We start from the raw sequence: 27396 nt of genomic DNA, 5'->3' as shown, positions 1-27396 counted from the left end.
AGATCGAGAGATTAATTGCCAAAGAGAGCAAAACTAACCCTAAAATGTTCTTAAATTATATAAATGGTAAAAAGTATAAATCTGAAGGTGTCGGTCCTCTACAGAGTAGTGAGAGGGGAGTTGCAGAGATCGATAAGGAGAAAGCAAAGCTATTAAATATTTTTTTCTCCACTGTATTCACTGAGAAAAAAAACTCTCAGATGAAATGCAGAATGTAAAACTAAATTCCCCATTAAAAGTGCCCTGTCTGACCCGGGAAGAAGTACAGCGGCGTCTTAAAAAGATTAAAATAGACAAATCGCCAGCACCAGATGGCATACACCCCCGTCTCCTAAGAGAATTATGTAATGCCATAGCCAGACCCTTATTTATGATATTTAAGGACTCTATACTGGCAGGGAGTACTGGATTGGCGCATAGCAATTGAGGTGCCAATATTAACCACCTCAGCCCCCAGTGCTTAAACACCCTGAAAGACCAGGCCACTTTTTACACTTCTGACCTACACTACTTTCACCGTTTATTGCTCGGTCATGCAACTTACCACCCAAATGAATTTTACCTCCTTTTCTTCTCACTAATAGAGCTTTCATTTGGTGGTATTTCATTGCTGCTGACATTTTTACTTTTTTTGTTATTAATCGAAATTTAACGATTTTTTGCAAAAAAATGAAATTTTTCACTTTCAGTTGTAAAATTTTGCAAAAAAAACGAGATCCATATATAAATTTTGCTCTAAATTTATTGTTCTACATGTCTTTGATAAAAAAAAAATGTTTGGGTAAAAAAAAATGGTTTGGGTAAAAGTTATAGCGTTTACAAACTATGGTACAAAAATGTGAATTTCCGCTTTTTGAAGCAGCTCTGACTTTCTGAGCACCTGTCATGTTTCCTGAGGTTCTACAATGGCCAGACAGTACAAACACCCCACAAATGACCCCATTTCGGAAAGTACACACCCTAAGGTATTCGCTGATGGGAATAGTGAATTCATAGAACTTTTTATTTTTGGTCACAAGTTAGCGGAAAATTATGATTTTTTTTTTCTTACAAAGTCTCATATTCCACTAACTTGTGACAAAAAAGTTCTATGAACTCACTATGCCCATCACGAAATACCTTGGGGTCTCTTCTTTCCAAAATGGGGTCACTTGTGGGGTAGTTATACTGCCCTGGCATTCTAGGGGCCCAAATGTGTGGTAAGGAGTTTGAAATCAAATTCTGTAAAAAATGACCAGTGAAATCCGAAAGGTGCTCTTTGGAATATGGGCCCCTTTGCCCACCTAGGCTGCAAAAAAGTGTCACACATCTGGTATCTCTGTATTCAGGAGAAGTTGAGGAATGTGTTTTGGGGTGTCTTTTTACATATACCCATGCTGAGTGAGAGAAATATCTTGGTCAAATGCCAACTTTGTATAAAAAAATGGGAAAAGTTGTCTTTTGCCAAGATATTTCTCTCACCCAGCATGGGTATATGTAAAATGACACCCCAAAACACATTCCCCAACTTCTCCTGAGTACGGAGATACCAGATGTGTGACACTTTTTTGCAGCCTAGGTGGGCAAAGGGGCCCATATTCCAAAGAGCACCTTTCGGATTTCACAGGTCATTTACCTACTTACCACACATTAGGGCCCCTGGAAAATGCCAGGGCAGTATAACTACCCCACAAGTGACCCCATTTTGGAAATAAGACACCCCAAGGTATTCCGTGAGTTGCATGGCGAGTTCCTAGAATTTTTTATTTTTTGTCACAAGTTAGTGGAAAATGATGATTTTTTTTTAATTTTTTTTTCATACAAAGTCTCATATTCCACTAACTTGTGACAAAAAATAAAAACTTCCATGAACTCACTATGCCCATCAGCGAATACCTTGGGGTCTCTTCTTTTCAAAATGGGGTCACTTGTGGGGTAGTTATACTGCCCTGGCATTCTAGGGGCCCAAATGTGTGGTAAAGAGTTTGAAATAAAATTCTGTAAAAAATGACCAGTGAAATCCGAAAGGTGCTCTTTGGAATATGGGCCCCTTTGCCCACCTAGGCTGCAAAAAAGTGTCACACATGTGGTATCTCCGTATTCAGGAGAAGTTGAGGAATGTGTTTTGGGGTGTCTTTTTACATATACCCATGCTGGGTGAGATAAATATCTTGGTCAAATGCCAACTTTGTATAAAAAAATGGGAAAAGTTGTCTTTTGCCAAGATATTTCTCTCACCCAGCATGGGTATATGTAAAATGACACCCCAAAACACATTCCCCAACTTCTCCTGAGTACGGAGATACCAGATGTGTGACACTTTTTTGCAGCCTAGTTGGGCAAAGGGGCCCATATTCCAAAGAGCACCTTTCGGATTTCACTGGTCATTTTTTACAGAATTTGATTTCAAACTCCTTACCACACATTTGGGCCCCTAGAATGCCAGGGCAGTATAACTACCCCACAAGTGACCCCATTTTGGAAAGAAGAGACCCCAAGGTATTTGCTGATGGGCATAGTGAGTTCATGGAAGTTTTTATTTTTTGTCACAAGTTAGTGGAATATGAGACTTTGTATGAAAAAAAAAAAAAATCATCATTTTCCACTAACTTGTGACAAAAAATAAAAAATTCTAGGAACTCGCCATGCCCCTCACGGAATACCTTGGGGTGTCTTCTTTCCAAAATGGGGTCACTTGTGGGGTAGTTATACTGCCCTGGCATTTTCCAGGGGCCCTAATGTGTGGTAAGTAGGTAAATGACCTGTGAAATCCGAAAGCTGCTCTTTGGAATATGGGCCCCTTTGTCCACCTAGGCTGCAAAAAAGTGTCACACATCTGGTATCTCCGTACTCAGGAGAAGTTGGGGAATGTGTTTTGTGGTGTCATTTTACATATACCCATGCTGGGTGAGAGAAATATCTTGGCAAAAGACAACTTTTCCCATTTTTTTATACAAAGTTGGCATTTGACCAAGATATTTATCTCACCCAGCATGGGTATATGTAAAATGACACCCCAAAACACATTCCCCAACTTCCCCTGAGTACGGCGATACCAGATGTGTGGCACTTTTTTGCAGCCTAGGTGGGCAAAGGTGCCCAAATTCCTTTTAGGAGGGTATTTTTAGACATTTGGATATCAGACTTTTTCTCACGCTTTGGGGCCCCTAGAATGCCAGGGCAGTATAAATACCCGACATGTGACCCCATTTTGGAAAGAAGACATCCCAAGGTATTCAATGAGGGGCATGGCGAGTTCATAGAAATTTTTTTTTTTGGGCACAAGTTAGCGGAAATTGATATTTTTTATTTTTTTCTCACAAAGTCTCCCTTTCCGCTAACTTGGGACAAAAATTTCAATCTTTCATGGACTCAATATGCCCCTCACGGAATACCTGGGGGTGTCTACTTTCCGAAATGGGGTCACATGTAGGGGAATTTATACTGCCCTGGCATTCTAGGGGCCCTAAAGCGTGAGAAGAAGTCTGGAATATAAATGTCTAAAAAATTTTACGCATTTGGATTCCGTGAGGGGTATGGTGAGTTCATGTGAGATTTTATTTTTTGACACAAGTTAGTGGAATATGAGACTTTGTAAGAAAAAAAATAAAAAATTCCGCTAACTTGGGCCAAAAAAATGTCTGAATGGAGCCTTACAGAGGGTGATCAATGACAGGGGGGTGATCAATGACAGGGGGGGTGATCAATGACAGGGGGGTGATCAGAGAGTCTATATGGGGTGATCACCCCCCTTTCATTGATCACCCCCCTGTAAGGCTCCATTCAGATGTCCGTATTTGTTTTGCGGATCCGATCCATGTATCCGTGGATCCGTAAAAATCATACGGACATCTGAATGCAGCATGACAGGGGGGGGGTGATCAATGACAGGGGGGGGTGATCAATGACAGGAGGGTGATCAGGGAGTCTATATGGGGTGATCACCCCCCCTGGAAGGCTCCAGGGAGACGCCTGTATGTGTTTTGCGGATCCGATCCATCTATCAGTGGATCCGTAAAAATCATGCAGACATCTGGATGGAGCTTTACAGGGGGTTGATCAATGACAGGGGTGTAATCAATGACAGGGGGGTGATCAGGGAGTCTATTTGGGGTGATCACCACAGTCATTGATCACGCCCCTGTAAGGCTTCATTAAGACGTCCGTATGCGTTTTGCGGATCCGATCCATCTATCAGTGGATCCGTAAAAATCATGCGGACATCTGAATGGAGCTTTACAGGGGGTTGATCAATGACAGGGGTGTAATCAATGACAGGGGGGTGATCAGGGAGTCTATATGGGGTGATAACCACAGTCATTGATCACGCCCCTGTAAGGCTTCATTCAGACGCCTGTATGTGTTTTGCGGATCCGATCCATCTATCAGTGGATCCGTAAAAATCATGCGGACATCTGAATGGAGCTTTACAGGGGGTTGATCAATGACAGGGGTGTAATCAATGACAGGGGGGTGATCAGGGAGTCTATATGGGGTGATCACCACAGTCATTGATCACGCCCCTGTAAGGCTTCATTCAGACGTCCGTATGCGTTTTGCGGATCTGATCCATCTATCAGTGGATCCGTAAAATTCATGCGGACATCTGAATGGAGCTTTACAGGGGGTTGATCAATGACAGGGGTGTAATCAATGACAGGGGGGTGATCAGGGAGTCTATATGGGGTGATCAGGGGCTAATAAGGTGTTAATAAGTGACGGGGGGGGTGTAGTGTAGTGTAGTGGTGCTTGGTGGTACTTTACTGAGCTACCTGTGTCCTCTGGTGGTCGATCCAAACAAAGGGGACCACCAGAGGACCAGGTAGCAGGTATATTAGACGCTGTTATCAAAACAGCGTCTAATATACCTGTTAGGGGTTAAAAAAAACACATCTCCAGCCTGCCAGCGAACGATCGCCGCTGGCAGGCTGGAGATCAACTCTCTTACCTTCCGTTCCTGTGAGCGTGCGCGCCTGTGTGCGCGCGTTCACAGGAAATCTCGCGTCTTGCGAGAGGACGCGTAGATGCGTGATTGTGCGCAGCGCTGACACCTCAGGAACGCGAATCTGCGTTAGGCGGTCCGGAGGTGGTTAAAAAAGGGTACAAAAACAGAGCCTAGAAACTATAGGCCAGTAATTTTAACATCTGTCGTAGGTAAACTGTTTGACAGTTTTCTAAGAGATGCTATCTTGGAGTACCTCAATGAAAATAAGCAAATAATGCCATATCAGCGTGGCTTCATGAGGGATCGGTCATGTAAAACTTATTGAATCAGTTTCTATGAGGAGGTAAGTTGTATACTTGACAGCAGCGAATCAATGTATGTCGTATATCTGGACTTCTCCAAAGCAGTTGACACTGTACCTGTAACGGGGTGCCGAAGGTGCACTCGGTCTCCCATCAGCCGCAGACCTGCTGCTTAGCTTCGGGAGCGTGGATCTGTGTTCGGCCTCGTTCCCAGGGTGGCTTTGCTAGCTGGGAGGCTCCCTGCCCCTAGGTCTGCCTTGAGCGCCGAGCTGATCACTCGGTGCTCGACTTGTCTGTCTGTCAGTCATGTGACGTTGGCCACGTCACATGACCCTCACTCCCCACTATAAATACAGGCAACCTACTGGCTACAGGTTGCCTGTGATACTGGTCCATTGGTGCTTCCTTGTTCCTTGGTTCTAGTCTGCGGCTGCTTGTTCTGATTGACCTCCTGACCTTGTGATCTCGGCTCGTTCTTTGACCTCGACTTCGTCTTATCCTTTGTACGTATTGCTCTCCTGGATTAACCTCGGCTCTGACTGTTGACTTTACATTTGCCCGCTCCATTTGTACTCCCGCTTCTCCTGGTTCTGACCCTTGGCTTGTTGACCTTCCGTATCTTTCCTCTGTGCACTTACGTAAGTAAGGGACCATTGCCCAGTTATGCCCCGTCGCCTAGGGCGGGTAGTGTAAGTAGGCAGGGACAGGGGTTGAGGGTGGAGTCAGAGTGCACCCTCTTTCCTTTCTCTCTGTTCCCTGACAGAACCACCTGAAAGGTTAGTATATAAAATGAGAATGCTTGGACTGGAAAAAATTTCTAAAGTAACTGGCTCAGTGATAGAAAACAAAGGGTGGTTATTAATGGTACACACTCAGATTGGGTCACTAGTGGAGTACCTGAGGGGTCACCGTCACTAGTGGGGTACCACAGGGGTCAGTATTGAGCCCTATTCTCTTCAATATATTTATTAATGATCTTGTAGAAGGCTTGCACAGTAAAATATAAATTTTTGCAGATGACACTAAACTATGTAAACTAATTAACATGGAAAAGGACAGTATACTGCTACAGATGGATCTGAATAGATTGGAGGCTTGGGCGGAGAAGTGGTAGATGAGGTTTAACACTGACAAATGTAAGGTTATGCACATGGGAAGGAATAATGCAAGTCACCCGTACATACTAAATGGTAAAACACTGGGTAACACTGACATGGAAAAGGTCCTAGAAATTTAAGTGAACTGCAAACTAAGCTGTTGAAACCAGTGTCAGGCAGCTGCTGCCAAGGCCAATAAGATAATAGGTTGCATCAAAATGGGCATAGATGCCCGTGATGAGAACATAGTCCTACCACTTTACAAATCACTAGTCAGACCACACATGGAGTACTGTGTACATTCCTGTGCTCCTGTGAACAAGGCAGACATAGCAGAGCTGGAGAGGGTTCAGAGGAGGACAACTAAAGTAATAACTGGAATGGGGGGACTACAGTACCCTGAAAGATTATCAAAAGTAAGGTTATTCACTTTAGAAAAAAGACGACTGAGGGGAGATCTAATAACTATGTACACTGAACAAAAATATAAATTCAACACTTTCGGTTTTGCTCTCATTTTGCATGAGCTGAACTCAAAGATCTGAAACATTTTCTACATATACAAAAGACCCATTACTCTCAAATATTGTTCACAAATCTGTCTAAATCTTCTCCTTTGCCGAGATAATCCATCCCACCTCACAGGTGTGGCATATCAAGGTGCTGATTAGACAGCATGAATATTGCTCAGGTGTGCCTTAGACTGCCCACAATAAAAAGCACAATGCCACAGATGTCGCAACGTTTGAGGGAGCATGCAATTGGCATGCTGACTGCAGGAATGTCTACCAGAGCTGTTCCCGTGTAATGAATGTTCATTTCTTTAACATAAGCCGTCTCCAAAGGCGTTTTAGAGAATTTGGCAGTACATCCAACCGGCCTCACAACCGCAGACCACGTGTAACCACACCAGCCCAGGACCTCCACATCCAGCATGTTCACCTCCATGATCGTCTGAGACTAGCCACCCGGACAGCTGCAGCAACAATCAGTTTGCATAACCAAAAGAATTTCTGCACAAACTGTCAGAAACCGTCTCGGGTAAGCTCATCTGCATGCTCGTCGTCCTCATCGGGGTCTGGACCTGACTGCAGTTCGTCATCATAACCAACTTGAGTGGGCAAATGCTCACATTCCATGGTGTCTGGCACGTTGGAGAGGCGTTCTGTTCACGGATGAGTCCTGGTTTTCATTGTTCAGGGCATTTCGCAGACAGCGTGTGTGGAGTCGTGTGGGTGAGCGGTTTGCTGACGTCAACGTTGTGGATCGAGTGGCCCATGGTGGCGGTGGGGTATGGTATGGGCAGGCGTATGTTATGGACAACGAACACAGGTGCATTTTATTGATGGGATTTTGAATGCACAGAGATACCGTGACAAGATCCTGAGGCCCATTGTTGTGCCATTCATCCACGACCATCACGTCATGTTGCAGCATGATAATGCACGGCCCCATATTGCAAGGATCTGTACACAATTCCTGGAAGCTGAAAACATCTCAGTTCTTACATGGTCAGCATACTCACCTGACATGTCACCCATTGAGCATGTTTGGGATGCTCTGGATCGGCGTATACGACAGTGTGTTCCAGTTCCTGCCAATATTCTGCAACTTTGCACAGCTATTGAAGAAGAGTGGACCAACATTCATACATGCCACAATCAACAACCTGATGCAACGGAGATGTGTTGCACTGCGTGAGGCAAATGCTGGCCACACCAGCTAGTGACTGGTTTTCTGACCCCTCTTCCACAGTAAAGCAAAACTGTGCACATTTCAGAGTGGTCTTTTATTGTGGGAAGTCTAAGGCACACCTGTGCAATATTCATGCTGTCTAATCAGCACCTTGATATGCCACACCTGTGAGGTGGGATGGATTATCTCGGAAAAGGAGAAGTGCTCACTAACACAGATTTAGGCCTCATGCACATGACCGGTTTTTTTTGCGGTCCGCAAAATGGATTTCCGTTGTTCCGTGATCCGTGACCATTTTTTCTTCTGTGGGTCTTCCTTGATTTTTGGAGGATCCACGGACATGAAGGAAAAGTCATTTTGGTGTCCGCCTGGCCGTGCGGAGCCAAACGGATCCGTCCTGACTTACAATGCAAGTCAATGGGGATGGATCTGTTTGACGTTGACACAATATGGTGCAATTGCAAACGGATCCGTCCCCCATTGACTTTCAATGTAAAGTCAGGAGACCCTATTATACCATCGGATCAGAGTTTTCTCCAATCCGATGGTATATTTTAACTTGAAGCGTCCCCATCACCATGGGAACGCCTCTATGTTAGAATATACCATCGGATTTGAGTTAGATTGTGAAAACTCATATCCGACAGTATATTCTAACACAGAGGCGTTCCCATAGTGATGGGGAAGCTTCAAGTTAGAATATATTACGAACTGTGTACATGACTGTCCCCTGCTGCCTGGCAGCACCCGATCTCTTACAGGGGGCTGTGATCCGCACAATTAACCCCTCAGGTGCCGCACCCGATCTCTCACAGGGGCACACCCTCCTCCCTTCCCAGTTTTAAATTCATTGGTGGCCAGTGAGAGCCCCTCCCTCCCCTGTATTACTGTACATTCATTGGTGGCCAGTGGGCCCCCCTCCCTCCCCCTCCTAATTAAAATCCCCCCCATCATTGGTGGCAGCGGAGAGTTCCGATCGGAGTCCCTGTTTAATCGTTGGGACTCCGATCGGTAACCATGGCAACCAGGACGCTACTGCAGTCCTGGTTGCCATGGTTACTTAGCAATTGTAGAAGCATTATACTTACCTGCGATGTCTGTGACCGGCCGGGCGCTCCTCCTACTGGTAAGTGAAAGGTCTGTGCGGCGCATTGCTTATAGCACAGACCTGTCACTTACCAGTAGGAGGAGCGCCCGGCCGGTCACAGACATCGCAGGTAAGTATAATGCTTCTAAAAATTGCTAAGTAACCATGTTAAGAATATACTGTCGGATCTGAGTTTTGACGAAGTGAAAACTCAGCTCTGAAAAAAAAATTATGCAGACGGATCTGCGATCCGTCTGTGTGAAAGTAGCCTATGGCCACGAATCACGGACACGGATGCCAATCTTGTGTGCATCCGTGTTTTTTCACGGACCCATTGACTTGAATGTGTCCATGAACCGTTGTCCGTCCAAAAAATAGGACAGGTCATATTTTTTTGACGGACAGGAAACACGGATCACAGCCGCGGAAGAACAACGGTGCATTTTCATCTATTTATCCCCAGGACTATGACTGTGACAAGGGGACATCCTCTGCATCTGGAGGAAAGAAGGTTTGTACACAAACATGGAAGAGGATTCTTTACAGTAAGAGAAGTGAGACTATGGAACGCTCTGCCTGAGGAGGTGGTGATGGTGAGTTCACTAAAAGAGTTCAAGAGGGGCCTGGATGTATTTCTGGTGTGTAATAATATTACAGGTTATAGCTACTAGAGAGGGGTCGTTGATCCAGGATGTTGCTTTCCCCTTAAGTGGGGAAAATTGGCTACTACCTCACAGGTTTATTTTTTTTGCCTTCCTTTGGATCAACTTGCAGGATAACAGGCTGAACTGGATGGACATATGTCTTATGGCCTAATAAACTGTTACTATGCTATGTAGAAGTTCAGGGAAAGGAAAGGGAAGAATCATTCCACAGTATTGAAGCCGAACAGGGTTCAGTAGGGGAGTTTACAGGAACTATCCTATTACACCTTGCTCCACTGACTGCAGAACCAAATTGCCATTATACAGCTCTGTAATTCCAGAAAACTGTTCTTGTTGTTGGGGTGCAAGTGCTGTTTGATACAGCCATTAACAGGGTTTATTACAAGGAAATATTTCTAAGTCTTATTTGCCCTTGTGCGGTGCAGTTATAAGTTCTAAAGCATTTTTTGGCTTGTATTAGTGGGAAAAAAGGACTTATTAGCCATTGTGTGGTGAAGTGAGAAAATTACAGCCCTTTTTGGCGTGTATTAGTGGCAAAAAACATATATATATTTGCCGTTCAGCGGTGCAGTTTTATGTTCTAAAGCCCTTTTTGGTGTGTATTAGTGGCAAAAAAATATATATTATTTGTCATTCAGTGGTGCAGTTATATGTTCTAAAGCCCTTTTTGGCATGTATTAGTGGCAAAAAAATATGTATTATTTGCCATTCAGCGGTGTAGTTATATGTTCTAAAGCCTTTTGTGGAGTGTATAAGTGGAAAAAAATAAGGGTCTATTTGCCATTCAGCAGTGCAGTTATATGTTCTAAAGCTCTTTTTCGCGTGAATTAGTGGCAAAAAAATATATATTATTTGCCGTTCAGTGGTGCAGTTATATGTTCTAAAGCCCTTTTTGCCGTGTATTAGTGGCGCAAAAAAAAGTATTTGCCGTTGTGTGGTGAAGTGAGAAAATATATTGTTTGCAGTTCAGCGGTGTAGTTTTATTTTCTAAAGCCTTTTGTGGCATGTATAAGTGAAAAAAATAAAAAATAAGGGCATATTTGCCGTTCAGTAGTGCAGTTATATGTTCTAAAGCCCTTTTTGGTGTGTATTAGGCTACATGTACACTACCGTATGTGTTTTGCGTTTCGCAAATTGCGGATCCGCAAAAAATACGGATGACATCCGTATGCCATAGTTTTTGTTTTTTTTACGGATCCATTGCAACAATGCCTAAAACGGACAAGAATATGACATGTTCTATTTTTTTGCGTGGCTACAGAACGGACATACTGATGTGGACAGCAAATGGTGTGCTGTCCGCATTTTTTCGGACCCATTGAAATGAATGGGTCCACATTCTATCCGCAAAAAAAATGGGACGGACACGGAAACAAACAACTTTCGTGTGCATGTAGCATTAGTAAAAGGACTCACTAAACGAATAAAACATACATACATAAATAGGACCAATTTGGTACCTGGCTGGTACAAATGAAAAATTCTGCTCCGTCCGTGAAGACGCGAGCAGTTCACCTCCCCAGAGGGCCATAAGGGAAGAACATGATTGTATTAATCTTTATGAACCAGGCTTGATGACAGATATAGAGTGTCATTGTCACAGAAAGCAGGCATAGTTTAGCCTCTCGTTCATGCCGCCTGGTGCTGCTGTTTTCAAATTGAAAATCCAGCGTGCTTCACGTTGGAGTAGGCTTTTGTCCCAGTCCCCTCCTCTTGGCGGGGGTTTCACAAGGTCGATGCCCATGAACTTCAACCGGGCCTTGCCATTATGATTGGTGTGCACGTGTTTGGACAGAGGGGTGTCCCTCTTGTGTGTGACATCCCCTATGTGCTCACCAATCCTCCTCCGAAATTCCCTAATGGTTTTGCCGACGTATTCCAGACCACACTCACATAAGATGCGGTATATCACACCTCTGGATTTGCAGTTGATGAAGTGTGGAATGGAATACGTCTTGCCCGTGACCGAACCCGTGAAGGTTTTAGTGGTTAGGATGTGTTTACAGGCAACGCACCTGCCGCATCTGTGACTGCCCACCATGGTGGACCGCAGCCATGTTGATTGTATGATAGGTGAATAGTGGCTGCGGACCAGTTTATCACGCAGGTTGGTGCCGCGTCTGTATGTAATTTGTGGACTGTCTCCTAGTATGTCCTGGAGGTCAGGGTCCATCTTGAGGATCCCCCAGTGGCATTGTAAGATTTTTCTGACCTGATTCGAACCTCTGTCGAACGTAGTGATTATACGGGACAGTTTAGTGGTAGGAACGTTCGCCTGTTTTGTCATTAATAGGGTGGGTCTCTGTCGTGTAAGAGCTGCTTTGTAGGCGGATCTTAAGATATAGTCAGGGTACCCCCTTTGTAGAAATCTTGTCCTAAGGTCAGCTGCCTGAGCCACAAAATCTTTTTTGTCTGAACAATTTCTGCGCAGACGAAGGTACTGCCATTTTGGTATGCCCCTCCTAAATGGGAGAGGGTGGCTACTCTCCCACCTCAGGAGAGAGTTAGTCGCATTTGGTTTCCTGTGAATCGAGGTGTCTAGTTCTCCCCTGGCGTTCTTGGTGATTTTGATGTCCAAGAATGGTAGACTAGTTGGGTGTGTCTCATGTGTGAATCTCATCCCTATCTCATTTTGATTCAGTCGGGACACGAATGAATCAAACTGAGAGGGGCTACCGTTCCAGGTGATGAAGATATCATCAATATACCGCGCCCACAGTCCGATTCTGGACAAATCATCCGGATTCCTTTCCCCAAATACCAGGGTCTCCTCCCACCAGCCCAGGAATAAATTAGCGTACGACGGGGAACATGGGCTCCCCATCGAGGTACCCCTGAGCCGGTGGTAGATTTTGTTGTCAAAGGAAAATAAATTCCTGTTGAGGGTGAATTCCAGGATCCGGATGATGAATCGGCTGTGGGCGCGGTATTGACAACCTCGTGACTTTAGGAAGAACTCAACCGCCGCCAATCCCAACTGATGTGGTATTGAGGAATATAACGCCTCTACGTCAATACTAGATAACAAACATTCATTCTCAAGGCATAGACCCTCCAATTGTTTTAGGAGGTCCGTAGTATCCCTGAGATGAGAGGGTAACGTAGTGACAAAAGGTGCTAGGACACGGTCAATATAGATCCCCAGGTTTTGATTCAAATTGTCGACCCCTGACACTATTGGCCTTCCTCTCAAAGGGGTAGTCCCCTTGTGGACCTTGGGGAGACAATAGAATGTGGACCTGCGGGGAAATTGAGGTAGTAGAAACGTGTACTCCTCCACCGAGATGATTCTAGAGCCTTTGGCATCATCAAGGATGGATTTGAGCTCACGTTTGTACACATCTGTGGGGTCCCTTTCCAAAATCTCATAGGTCTCTGTATCGGATAACAGATTCCTACACATATCCCTATATTGACCAGAGTCCATGACCACGATATTGCCCCCTTTGTCGGCTGGTTTGATGACGATATGGGGGTCACTGGCGAGGGAGGAAATCGCGGTGGCCGTGGACTCTGTGCAATTGGAGTAGTGTTAGGAAATCTTTAGATTTTCCAGGTCATTGCTGACCATGTTTAGAAAGACATCTATGCAGGAGACTTCGCTAGAGCTGGGTGGCATCTTAATACTCTTACATTTAAGGTCTGTAAAGGGGCCAAGGCCTGAGACTGAGTTATCTAACGTCGATAGTGAGTTCAGGAGTTGGACGTCTGTTAACATCTCCACCGGAATACCCAGCTCAAGGCATTGCCGTTTGTCAACATATTTAAAATGCTTGTGCCACCTTAACTTCCGAATGAATAGGTTCAGGTCTTTAATGGCAGTGAACCTATCAAACCTAGGGGTGGGCACGAAAGAAAGTCCCAGTTCAAGGGCCATAGTCTCGTCTTTGGAAAGGGAACGTGAGGACAGATTTATGACCTCTGGTCCTGTGATGGATTTGGCGGTAGTGGTGTGCGGCTGCGGAGTGGGTAGTCCAGAGTCTGGTTTGGTTGTCCTAAAAAACGAGTTCCTCGTCCTCTATATGAGCCCTTGGGTCGACCTCTTTTGGAGGACCCCTTATTTGGTTGTTTGTTTGTTTTGAAGCCTGTTTCCCTATCTGAGTCGGAGTAATCTGTTTCGGTTGATGACCTTTCAGAATTACTCGGTCTATTTTCCCTTGTCACGTTACTCAGGGAGGAATAGATGCGGTTTTCCTTAAAGTCAGAAAGGTCTCGTATGAATTGGCGGTGCTTTCTTTCTTTGAGGTGGTACTGGTACTTCTCAAGGGTCAGTTGTAGTTGTTTTTCCCTATTGGAGAATTCTGTCTCTTGTGAGAAGGTCCGTACCACCTCAACTTGTTCCGCCAGCTTCAGGTTAAGAGTGGTCAATGTATTTCTCTCCTCCTCCTGCACAGGACTACCCCTCCTGCGCCACTCTGCTTCCCACCCTGGGTCAAGCAGAACCTGCAGCCCAATCAGGGTTTAGCAGACCACAGGCCGTTACAGCCTGTTCTTTTTCCCCAGTGTCAAACTAGCCTCAGGTTAAATACCTACGGCTATACTGTTACCTCCTGCAGTCGTTCCCCTGAAGAAGTCACGGACAGAAACGTGCCACGTCGGGTGACCACTGGAAGTATCACCATCTACTCATCACTGAAAATATCTTCTGTAGTTCCAGGGTACAGGTCCACCATAGGGACAGGCTACCGGACGGGGTCGCCTTTTTCAAGGATAGTGCTCTGTGTAGACAGGTAGCAGCATAATAGCCCCTTTCACCTTGATAGGGATATATAGGACTCCTCCTACTGTTTGATCTACCTGACTACACTGTCTGATCTACCTGACTGCACAGCTGAAGCATCCGTCCTCCGCCCGGCATACTCCCAGGGTTTCCTTCCTCCTGTTATCAAGGAACCGTACCCACTATCTACAAAGGGTCTGGCAAGACTGTTCGCGTCTTCACGGACGGAGCAGAATTTTTCATTTGTACCAGCCAGGTACCAAATTGGTCCTATTTATGTATGTATGTTTTATTCGTTTAGTGAGTCCTTTTTACTCTGCTTATCGTACAATTTATTAAAAGCTACATTTTAAATAAGTATACTCCCCCCTTCCTTTGTATAGGGGCCCATTGCCTGCTCGTTACCTCGGAGTGTATTCAAAGCCTGAATTGCATCAGTGCTCTGATCAATTTTTGCTCATGTAGCATTAGTGGCACAAAAAAAAAGTATTTGCCATTGTGTGGTGAAGTGAGAGAATGACAGCCCTTTTTGGCGTTTATTAGTGGCAAAAAAAGACATATTATTTCCCGTTCAGCGGTGCAGTCATATGTTCTAAAGTTCTTTTTGGCGTGTATTAGTGGCAAAAAAATATATATTATTTGACATTCAGCAATGTAGTAATATGTTCTAAAGCCTTTTTGTGGCATGTATAATTGGGAAAAAAAATAAGGGCCTATTTGACATGCAGTAGTGCAGTTATATATTCTAAAGCCTTTTGTGAAGTGTATAAGTGGAAAAAAGTAAGGGCCTATTTGCCGTTCAGCAGTGCAGTTATATGTTCTTAAGCCCTTTTTGGCATGTATTAGTGGCACAAAAAAAAGGATTTGCCGTTGTGTGGTGAAAATCACAACCCTTTTTGGCGTGTATTAGTGACAAAAAAATATATATTTGCTGCTCAGCAGTGTAGTTATATGTTCTAAAGCACGGTTTTGGGCGTATTAGTGGCCAAAAAAAAGTATTTGCCGTTGTATGGTGAAGTGAAAAATTACAGCCCTTTTTGGTGTGTATTAGTGGCAAAATAATATGTATTTGCCGTTCAGCGGTGCAGTTATATGTTCTAATTCCCTTTTTGGCATGTATTAGTGGCAAAAAAGTATATATTTGCCGTTCAGCAGTGCAGTTATATTATCTAAAGCCCTTTTTGGCGTATATTACTGGCAAAAAATATATATTTTCCGTTCAGCGGTGCAGTTCTAAAGCCCTTTTTGGTGTGTATTAGAGGCAAAAAAATACATATATTTGTTGCTCAGCGGTGCAGTTATATGTTCTAAAGCCCTTTCTGGCATGTATTAGTGGAAAAAAAAATGGCTTATCAGCCGTTGTGTGGTGAAGTGAGAAAATTACAGACTTTGGGGTGTTTTAATTTCCTTTTTATTTATTTATTTGATCTAACAGTATGTCAGACAGAGAAGTGCCAGGCCCTGCACAGGGGAGTGTCAGAGGCCTAGATTTTTCTGACTCAGGCACAGATCGCAATAGAGTAAGGGGGCGTGGCAGCAGTAGTCGCAGCGAGAGGCCTGAGTTCCCGGTGTCATCTAGCGGTCGTGTCTTTACCAGCAACCCAGCGGTTCTTGAATAGTTGACTCGGTCATCCACTTCGTCCCAAGTGACATCAGACACCCCAGCCAAGAGTCGGTGGGTTTGTCAGACACAACCCTTAGTTGGCATGGCCTGGGAGCAGGCCCTGTGCCCTCACCTGTCCTCAACCTGCCTCTGTCCTTTTCTGTTCCTTCAGCCAGACAAGGATTATATGCGGTGGGCTCAGCTTCACTATACAGCGAGGACGAGCTACTAGAGGACAGTCAGCAGCTACTGGCCAACAAAGATGTGGAGGAGACATCCGTCGCTTCCTCCTGACCCAGAGACCGTTAAGGAGGACATCAGTGACTTGCAGACAGTACTCAATGATGATGATGTAGCTGATCACACTTGGGAGCTGGGTGAATTAGGGGCTTCAGCATCATCGGGAGAAGAGGGTGGCAGCTTGCCCGTGAGGCTGCAGCGGAGCCAGCAAGTCGATAGCATGGCGGGAGTCCGCAGGGTAGTAGCAGTGGGAGGTTGGGAGCCAAACGTGCCCGGGGTAGACCACCCGCTTTGCAGGAGCATACCTGCCAGGAAAGTAGTGGTGCAGGTGTTCACGGAAGCAGCGGCGGTAGCAGTCAGTCAGTGCGGAGTGTGGGGGTAAAATCACCTACACTCGGCAGTGTGTTTTTTGTTAAGCCACCGGAGAAGGTGAATATGGCCATTTGTAGAATCTGTGGGCAGAAGGTGAAGCGTGGCCAGGGTGCCAATGTTGGCACCACGGCCCTGTGTCAACATATGCAGCGTCACCATAAAGTGGCCTGGGAGAACCGTGACTCCAATGTGGTGGTCCAGCCTGCCGCAGCATCCACTGCATCACCCAGTGGCATGCACCAGATTTTAGGCAGTCAGGGCTCCACCACCTCAGCCGAAGGGAGCTGTCTGTCCTTCCCATCATCTGCTGGTCCTGATGCTCCTGCACCTTCTCCTACTCTTTGTCAGTCATTCCGTCAGCAATCGATCACAGAAGCAATTGCCAAGAGACAACAGTATGCGTGCACTCATCCAAAGGCGCTGAAGCTGAATGTGCTCCTGGCTAAGTTGCTGGTGCTGCAGTCCCTCCCTTACCAAGTGGTGGACTCTGCACCTTTCAGAGAACTGATGGCTTGTGCCGAGCCGAGGTGGAGAGTCCCAAGCAATCATTTCTTTGCCAAAAAGGCAGTACTAGCCCTGCACACGTATATAGAACAGAAGGTGGCCCCGTCCTTAAGCCTGTCGGTGGCTGCCAAAGTGCACGGCAGCGCCGACGTGTGGAGCTGTAACTACGGTCAGGGACAATACATGTCCTTTACGGGCCACTGGGTGAATGTGGTTCCTGCACAGCCACACCAGAAACTTGGCAAGGTGACGCCACTTTCGCCTACAAGTTCTTACGCCGTTAGTCCTGCGACAATGTCCGCCTCTGCCTCCTAATCCTCCACTGTGTCCTCATCCTCCACTTCAGGGACAATTCACAGTGCCCCTCCAGCATACCACATGTGCAGGGCATGGCGGTGTCACGCTGTTCTGCACCTCATTTGCCCGGGCAAACTGAGTCACACAGGGGAGGAACTGCTCCGTGTCCGTTATCAAGAAATCGAATCCTGACTTTCTCAGTGAAAAATCAAAATCGGAACCATGGTGACCGACAATGGGAAGAACATGGTGTCGGTGCTGCGACAAGGAGGGCTGAGCCATGCGCCCTGCATGACACATGTGTTCAATCTGGTTGTCAAGCGGTTGCTGAAGTCTTCCAGCCATCTTCAAGACATCCTAAAAATGGCCAGGAAACTTTGCATGCACTTCAGTCACTCGTACACCGCAAAGCACACCCTCCTTGAGCTTCAACGGCAGAACGGCATCCCCCAACATAGGCTGATATGCGACGTTTCCACCCTTTGGAATACCACTCCCCATATGTTGGACCGACTATACCAGGCATGGCCAACCTGCGACTCTCCAGCTGTTGTAAAACTGCAACTCCCACCATGCCCTGCTGTAGGCTGCCAGCAGAAGGCAGTCTGGGCATGCTGGGAGTTGTAGTTTTGCAACAGCTGGAGAGCCTCAGGTTAACCATCCCTGGACTATACGAACAGAGAAAGGCCATAAACGATTTCTTGATGATCCAAGCGGACAGCAGTACTCCCCTGGATAACTTGAATGTCAGCCAGTGGCAGCTCATGCGTGACACCTGCTGTTTCCTCAGGCTCTTTGAGGAAGCCACGTTATTTGTCAGTTGTCAGGACTACGGGATGAACAACGTCATTCCACTGCTTCATGTCCTGGAAAAGATGCTGGTAAATCTAGCTGGTCAGAGGACTGGAGACATGGCGCCTAGATCTCACGGCCACATGAGCCCTGTGGGGGCTGAACTGGAGGAGGAGGAGGACATTGAAGCACAGGCAATGTGTAGAGAAATAGGTGGTTTTTCTACACAGGTGACAGGAGAGGGGGAGCAGGAGCAGCCAGAGGAGCTACAGGGCGATGAGGAAGACGAGGCAGAAGACCCAGACAGACCATGGCAGTATGCAGTGGAGATGGAGGCAGGGAGTCCCTCCAAGTCACTTGCACAAATGGCCCGATGCATGTTCACTAGTTCGCGTAGTGACAGACGAATTGTCACCATTCGGCAGAGGGATGACTTCTGCCATTCCACCTTGTTGGACCCTCGCTACCGGTCCAAAATGGGGGCCTTTTTTACACCCTTTAAGAGGGAGGACAAACTGAACTACTATAGAGACATCCTATGTAGTCAGTTGGCCGCTGCCTATCTCCGCCATCGTCCATCCTCTCACAGGTCTGACCGGGGGGGCCCTCTGCACTCATGTTCCTCTGCCATGGCTGCTGAGGCAGGGTGGGAGGGTAGGAGAAGTTCCAGCTCCATCAGCAGCAACTTGAGTCTAGAGTCGCTGATGAGCAGCTTTCTTTACCTGCATAGTGAAGAAACTACTCACCAGCAGCAGCTGGAGCAGGCCCTGAACCAGCAGGTGGTGGCATACTTGGACAGCACCCAGCCACCCATATTGAAGATCTGCTGGATTTGTGGCCACAACTGGGAGAGTTTGCCCTGGAAAAGCTGTCCTGCCCAGCCAGTAGTGTGGCATCAAAGCGGGTGTTTAGTGCTGCGGGGCCATAGTTAACCCAAGAAGAACTCGCAAGTTCACTCAAAATGTGGAGAGACTGACCTTTGTCAAGATGAATCAGGTGTGGATCAGCCAGGATTTCCACCCACCAATGCCTGATGTATCAAACTAGATCATCCATGGTGCCACACCAACAGTTTGACAAAAGAGACCGGTTTCTTTTGGCGACCTGCCTCAGCTACTATTCTGATGCTGCCACCCCCCTGATGCCACACATCTGATGCCAAGTGCTCCTTCTTTTACCCACCATCTTCAGCTGAAACTGGTATTGCCAACCACCTCCCCACTCTTTCATCGGGTCACTCTGTGGTCTCCTGATTCTGCTGCCACCTCCAGACTATGTCACTTTGCCACTCTGTGGTATCCTCCTGCTGCTGTTACCTCCACACTATGTCACCTTGCCACACTGTGGTCTCCTGATGCTGCTGCCACCTCTACACTATGTCACCTTGCTACTCTGTGGCCTTCTGATGCTGCTGCTGCCACATCCACAGTCATTGTACCACCCTGTGGCCTCCTTTTGATGCTGCTGACGCCACCTCCACTGTCTGTCATTGTTCCACTCTGTGATCTCCTCATTCTGCTGCTGCCACCTCCACACTGTCATTGTGCCACTCTGTAGGCTCCTCCTGATGCTGCTGCCACCTCCAGACTCTGTCATTGGGCCATTTTGTGGTGTCCTCATGCTGCTTCCACCTCACCACTATGTCATTGGGCCACTCTGTGGATTTTCCATGCTGTTCCCACCCTCCCCACTTCATGACTGGGCCACTATTTTCCTTTTCTGCCTGGCTGAAATCATCATTTATTTGACCCTTCTTCTGATCTGTCAGAAGGAAGGAAAAATGAGACGCACAACGGATCTTGTCTATGTAACAGCTGTAAGGTCTATGACACGGTCCCTATTTTGCATCAGAATTGGCTTTTGATTTGGTAGCCAAAAGCAGGGGTGGGTACAAAACACAGAAGACATGCAAATATTCCATTCACGTGTCATCTCTGTTTTGAATCTACTTCTGTTTTTGTTAGCTTTAGCAATACTGATGGATTACTGACCAAATGCTGACCCAGTGACAGAATCTGTTTTTTTGGGGGTTATTGTTCAGACGGATCAGAGGAAGGGCAAAATAATCAGTGACGTCAACACAAACTTACTGCTGACACCCTCTCCACTCTGTCTGGGGGGCTCTTCTTGTATAAGCGAAGAACAGGTTCTGTAGACATCTATTTGGAATCAGTTGCCAACAGTGTAAAAGGAGTGCGCTTTTTCTTGATGCTAACATTGACCTGAAAGGCTGAGTTCACACTTGAGTTATTTGGTCAGTTTTGGCCCTGTAACTGCCCAAATAAGTAAAACGTGCAGTGATTCTAAGAGCGATGCCTGTTATCTGTATGTCATACTGACTCACAGTATTGTTTTACTACCACAGCAGACTCCCTATGCGTGTTACTGCAAGGCACAGTGTTCTACACCACTATAAAGGCTCTCTGCAGCCAGGAAATAGCTGTTTTTTAAACACTATTTGCCACAAATAAATTTGTATCCAACCGCATTTTTTTTAAAAAATTGGCGAACCGGCCGAATCGAATTTTTTAAAAATTCGCTCATCTCTAATTATGGCTAGTATAGCAAAAACAGACCTTTAGCAATTTTATTTCACCATTTTTATTCAACATCATATGAACCAGAAATCCCTCCAAAGTAACATTCTTCTAGGAAGAGAAGAAGCTTGCATGTTTCATTGAAAAAGGTGTAAACTTTGCAGGATGTTGGAATTCTGTTGTCTTACTTTCTGTACCTTTTATTTTTATTGCTTAATAAAAGAAACAGGAGCATACATTCAATCCACTCCTATCCACTCCCACTTGTGTTACTTTCAGTTGAAGGTTACTTCGGAGGTGTCTTTGTCTAAAAATTGATCTCAAATAGTGAAGTAAAGTTACTGAGAGTGTTGTCTGTCTTTGCTATACTGAAGGTGCATCCTCAGGTGAATAGGAAGGAACTATAATTATACTTACTACTTCATAGAAAGCAGGTAAACAGTAAGAAGAACACAGCAGCAACAAGCACTGCATTATTTTCATACAGCAGATTGGCAGAGACACTTTAATAGGCTTATGTAGCAAAGCTATAAAAATAGCTAAATCAGCAGATGAGAACAACATTTCTAGTTGCATGGCCTTAGGTAGAACCTCCGGGTGGGTACTATTTCTATTATGTTTCAAATTAATAGGCCATAGCACTCTTTTCAAATAATGGCAGGGGTGGGTGCACGTCCGAGTTGTGTTCTGTAGCTCCACCTCAAGAACTGTAGATATCACATAAATATTTAGACAGCACTTTGTGATGATGATAAATGGTGATTTATTTCATATTATTTCCGCCGGAGTCAGTGGTATATCAGTTGCGTGCAACGTTTTGGGCTAACATACGCCCTTCATCAGGCAATATCGAGACCACAATGAATATACAGTCGGCGCCGGCTGTATATTCATTGTGGTCTCGATAGTGCCTGATGAAGGGCGTATGTTAGCCCGAAACGTTGCACGCAACTGATATATCACTGACTCCGGCTGAAATAATATGAAATAAATCACTATTTATCATCATCACAGAGTGCTGTCTAAATATTTGTGTGATACTATTTCTATTATGGAGACCAGTTGATACACGTGGCAACTATTGCAGGCTAGACAACGTTTCTCTGGATTTCTGGGTAAAATATATTAAAATTATCATGACTATCATCTGCTGGGGACATATAGGTTTAGGAAAGCTAATTTGAATATCTTTTCCAGCAATCCACGGGGGCATCGCCTGGCCTGCAATATTATGCACACATATTCAGCATACTAGGCACATTTCTTGGCTTACAATACTGCGCACATGTACTTGGCATAGTAGAGGCATTGTCTGGCCTATAATACTGCACACGCAGCATACCATGGGCTCTCCATAATCAAAAAGAGTACCTCTTAGGCTAGTTGCAGACTAGCGACCAATAATTGGCCAGAAGAGAACCACTGCATGCAGTGTTTTTTTTTACTGTCTGATTCTCCGTTAGTCTGCATTACAATGAACGAGGCCAAATGGAGTGCGCAGAGGTCCGGCAAGCTGTTCTGGCAGGGAATAGCCTGCTGGATCTCTTAAATGCTGGTGTTCAACTAGCCTTAGATAATGCATATATATATATTGTTGAGAAATACCCATTTCTTTACTAGTCTCTCTCTCTCACCCAAAATGAATCACAAATTTATTTGGTTTGATTGAATCATAAACCGGTAGAAGAGTTTGCTCATCCTTATTAAGATTTTCTGTGGAATAATGTCAATTCCACAACCAAAATCCACAATGTATATGTTGATGGTGATTTGACCATGGATTTTAATGCCAAGAGGGAAATCTGTGGCAACATCTGCCACCATAGAGCAATAAAAAAAAAATTGTCACTGCTGGGATCTGTGATTGGCTTCCATTATCACATGTCTGGACCACAGGCCATCGCTACAGTTGTTTAACAGAGGCCTTTATGGACAGGAAAGTGTCAGGGAGGGAGCTTTAAGGCATCTGAATGGTACATTGTATTTTAATATTTAAATAAAAGCCAAGGTGGTAAATTACCCACTTTACACAACTGTACCTGTGTGTGCTAAAGAAAATGCAGTATTTAACTTTTATGGCATTGCAGGAGGATATCGACGAGGAGATTGAAGCAGAATACAACATCCTGAAGGCGTTATCTGATCATCCCAATGTTGTCAAATTTTATGGAATGTATTTCAAGAAAGATGCAAAGACTGGGGATCAGCTGTGGCTAGTCTTGGAGGTTTGCTATCATTTTGTAGCTAATGATAATTATCATTAAAGAGTCACTGTACTTTCGCACAATTTTCCATAAATCAATAGTAAAAGCGACCACAAGAAGCTTTGTAATATGTTTGATTAGTGAGAAATGTCTAGTTCTCATGTTATCAGCTGCTTAGCTATCTCCTTGTCCCCTTGCTAACTTCTTTTCACTTTTAAAAAATCCTTTGAATTCCATCTACAGATGGAGCAGCTCCACAGGAGGATCAGATTACATATGTTAATACAAGTCTATAGAAAATGGGGAGGGGGAGGAGTGAGCAGCAGCATGAGAGAAATATCAAAGAGAATGCAAAGCTACATAGGAGATTTCTATATCAAGACAAGTGCTACATTTTCAACCAATACAGTACAGTACACATTTGTAATATTCTTTATGATCCTGGGGCATACTTCTGAGTGAGTAAGAGACGCTTAGCAAGCAACTTCTCCTCTACTTTCTTTGTGCAGTGGATTAGAACTGTTTGAGAGAACTGCAAACTAGATGTTCGGCATGTACAGAGGAAACTGCTAAAATGCTAGATACAAGTGATATAATGGCCAGAAATAGTGTTATTACTCATGTACACCCACTGTTCTATTGATTAATGCAAAGTTTGTTGAAAGATTGGGCAAACTTTAAGACATGTGACAGTATGTCAACTTTTACTAATACTATTTATTTTAGTATTCAAGTTTTACCTACTTCGGTTGTGCTCCATTATAAGAGCAGTGCCTGCAGTTTATTAAGTAATGTCCTACGCTCAGGATGGCCATTCCTAGCTGATCAATGTTGTTCTGATATTGACTTTGATGGATTAAGCACTGCAGTGACGAGCTCAGTCCACTATAAAGAAGACAGAGCTCTCAGCTTCCAGCACCAGAGCCAAACAGCTGATCAAAGGGGTTGCAAGTTATTTGATCCCCATTGATCAGCTAGTGATGGCCTATCCTGAGCATAGGGGAAAAAAGAGACAATGCAGCAGCACTCTGCAAATCAGACAAAGTACAACAATGCTTACAAAAATTATGGTGCTAATACTACGCTTATTTATAAAAGCGAGATGCTTGGACAATGCATTTTGTACAAAACCATCTAAGCCCGTCTGCCGAACGTCAAGGCGATCTCTGTTAGACGGGTCCTAACACTAAATACTACCTGTTATTTGCCATAATGACTGCCATAAAATTCCGGGAGTGTTGGACCCTCTTTTTTTCCTCTAGGTCTTTGCCATGGCAGCGTGCACCTGCACACTGGGAGGTGCTGACTAACCCCCTTTTTTTTCTATCCTGAGCATAGGCCATCATCTAATAAAAGGTGGACAACCCTGTTATGCATTGTCTACTTAGGCTACTTTTACACTAGTGGCAACCTTCTCCAGCAGGCTGTTCCGGTGGGTGAACAGCCTACCAGATCCGTGCTGCCGCTAGTGCACGCCTGCCACCGGAGGTCCGCTCCGGCTCTATTGACTATAATGGGGGCGGGCCGGAGTTCCGGCGGCAGCACGGCAAACATGCCGAGAGGCGGCCGGAATAAAAGTATGACATTATAGACAATGGGGCCGGAGCAGACCTCCGGCGGTACTTGTGCACTAGCGGCAGCACAGATCCGGCAGGCTGTTCACCCGCCGGAACAGCCTGCCGGAGAAGGCTACTGCTAGTATGAAAGTAGCCTTAGACACTCTACTTATGATGTAGATTTCACCATTGATTTGCAATGCCAAGGGTGAATATTGTGACAACTTCTTCCACATTTCTGCATCACAATAAAGCAGTTGGTAATTAAAAAAACTGCTGAGGCCAATGATTGGCTTCCATGGTCACATATCATATTTATCAAAGAAAACCAAGGTTGCTGTTCTATGCTTTACACAGCAAATGTTTCTTCACATTATCTATTTTATAATAAAAAAGTTGCTCAAAGCAATTTTTTATGATTACATTTGAATTATTTTCAGCTAAAAATACTTTTCTTAATCAGCTTTTATTAAACATTTCCAACTGTTTTTGTCCTACAGGGTTAAGCTGCAGTGTATCTTAGTTTCCGTTTACACTGAGACCCGTCATGTTTTTGCTTTGACCACTATTGGATGTATAATCCTTATGAATTCTTGAATGCTCATACATACTCATTATACCTAAATTCTTATCAAGCTGTCAGGAGCTGAGCTGTCAGGAGATCAGAGATAAAGGCCATACATCGAACCGAATGGGTAAAACTGAAACCTAATCCTGTAGAACAGTTACACTGTTGAAAATTTTTAATAAAGACCAATTGAAAAATTATTTTAGCTGAAAATGATTAAAATGCAATATTTAAAAATATTGTCACCAAAGGTGTACATAGCCTTTAAAGCAACCATCAAGGCTTCCCTGTGATTGCCAGTAGAATATGTGCATAGTGGCCTGATAATCTTCTTTTTCTCACTGGTGGATTACTGTTGTTTGTAATCATCCTGCTCTTGCTGTAATAGAAATCAGCTCTCTATGCATTGACTTTCTGGTGAGCCTGTGATAGCTATGTTATACACAACAGCCAATCAATAGAGGCAGAGCTGCAGGGAGGAGGGAGAGAGCAGTTGCCTCCGCAGATGGTGTGGCTCAGACTACCTGTAGAGAGTGTAGTAAAACTGTAGTTATACATCACAGTTCTTCCCCAATGGAGCGGAACAAAAAAACAGTAAAGAGACAAGATATGAGGAAAATGAAAGCCGGTAAGGTACTGATGTTCAGTGCCGATACTTTTTCAGCTCTTGACCTGACTGCTTTAAATCATATTTCCTTCTTTTGTAGTTGTGCAATGGAGGATCTGTAACCGATTTAGCAAAAGGTCATCTAAAGAGAGGAGAACGAATGAATGAAACCATCATTGCTTACATTCTGCATGAAGCTCTTATGGTAAGAGGCATAGATACAAAGCTTTGCAATGTCGTATCAAGTATTTAGCAGGAAATCGAAGATTAACTCAATTATGTTCTGAACATTTTAGTGTACTGGCAAGAAAATGTTCTATATCATTCTGGCTCGACTTACAGTAAAATGTTAAAGAATAAGAGACATACTGTATGTGTCTCTTTCCGTATAAGAGCCAGAGTGCAACACTGCTATTAATCCAGTGATTTGGAAGTAGTACCTTAGACTCTACCTATCAAGCAGGCCACACCTTTTGCACTGTATTTCTTTTACCTTTTAGCTCCTTTTAGCTCCTATCTTCCATCCCATTAGTTCCTATTTCCTGTGATGTTATGTCCATGGGCAGGGCAGTGATAGGGAGTGTCTATGTAACTAGCTGGGTGGGAGGAGCTATAAACTAGCTGGGAGTTGTTAGGGCCAGTAGTGGAGCAGTGGTTCAGGAAGGAGAGGTGCATCATGGGGTCGGTTGGATACAGGAACAGGAAGTTCAACATACAGGATATAAAGAAACCAGAGGGATTTGTTATGTGGTGAAAACGGCTTAGGAGAGTTCAAATTGAAAAGGAAACAGCATAGGGAAGATGTACATAAGGTTGGCAACTACATAAGCATGAGCATAGTAAGCCCCTTTAAGTTATCTATGCTTTTAAAATATTTGTTTGCCCAAGCAAAACATGGCAAGACATTGTGGTGCACTGCGTACCCTCTCTTAATAAATACATTTTCAAGTTACCAGTTGCCCTTTCTCCAGTTCCATCTACAGTATAGGTAGGAGTTTTATGTCCTTATAGGCAGATCTTGCACTTGTTGGGAGACCTAGTATTGATATACTCCTGACAATTCTGTATTTGGCTGTTACAGGGGTTGTCTGGCCCTTTAATATTAATGACCTATCCTATACCCGGCAACTCCCTCCCCCCCCCCGATCAGCTGTATGAGGAGACAGCACGCGCAGTGCGCACGTGCTGTCTCCCGTCTCTCTTCCTGCTCACCGCTGCTGTCTATGGCAAAGCAGTGGTTAACAGGAAGAGAGACGGGAGACGTCACATGCACACTGCACTCGCCGTCTTCTCATACAGCTGATCTCCGGGGGTACCGGGTGTCAGTCCCCCGACGATTTGATATTGATATCCTGAGGATAGGTCATCAATATTAAAAGCCCGGATAACCCCTTTAAATAAGTGCCTGATGCGTGAACATCGGGGGTGGGAGTTATTGACTGTAGACAATCCATGATGTCCTGTCAAAGGTGCGTACCAGAAGAAGAGCCCATTATTATTTTGTGTAGAGCCTTCCATACTCTTCACTCTGTAGGGAGTATAATACACATATAGAAGAAGTGATATACTGTGCTGTAGAGAGTAACACTTTATAGATGGGCAACAAGCATCACAGATGGTGTTGTA

At 44.8% G+C, this 27396-nt stretch overlaps 1 protein-coding gene across 1 annotated transcript in view; it reads left to right on the top strand.

Annotated features, from left to right (window-relative positions):
• The window catches only part of MYO3A (myosin IIIA), a 269541-nt gene that overhangs the window by 26096 nt on the left and 216049 nt on the right, over positions 1 to 27396 (top strand). Inside the window, exons 2-3 of the mRNA XM_040434050.1 lie at positions 22926 to 23060; positions 25871 to 25975. Coding sequence (XP_040289984.1) covers positions 22926 to 23060; positions 25871 to 25975 — 240 coding nt within the window. The remainder of the gene's footprint in view (positions 1 to 22925; positions 23061 to 25870; positions 25976 to 27396) is intronic.

This window comes from Bufo bufo, chromosome 5 (assembly GCF_905171765.1).
Source record: "Bufo bufo chromosome 5, aBufBuf1.1, whole genome shotgun sequence".
Classification (NCBI taxonomy): Eukaryota; Metazoa; Chordata; class Amphibia; order Anura; family Bufonidae; genus Bufo; species Bufo bufo.
This window is presented reverse-complemented; position numbering and strand designations above follow the sequence as displayed.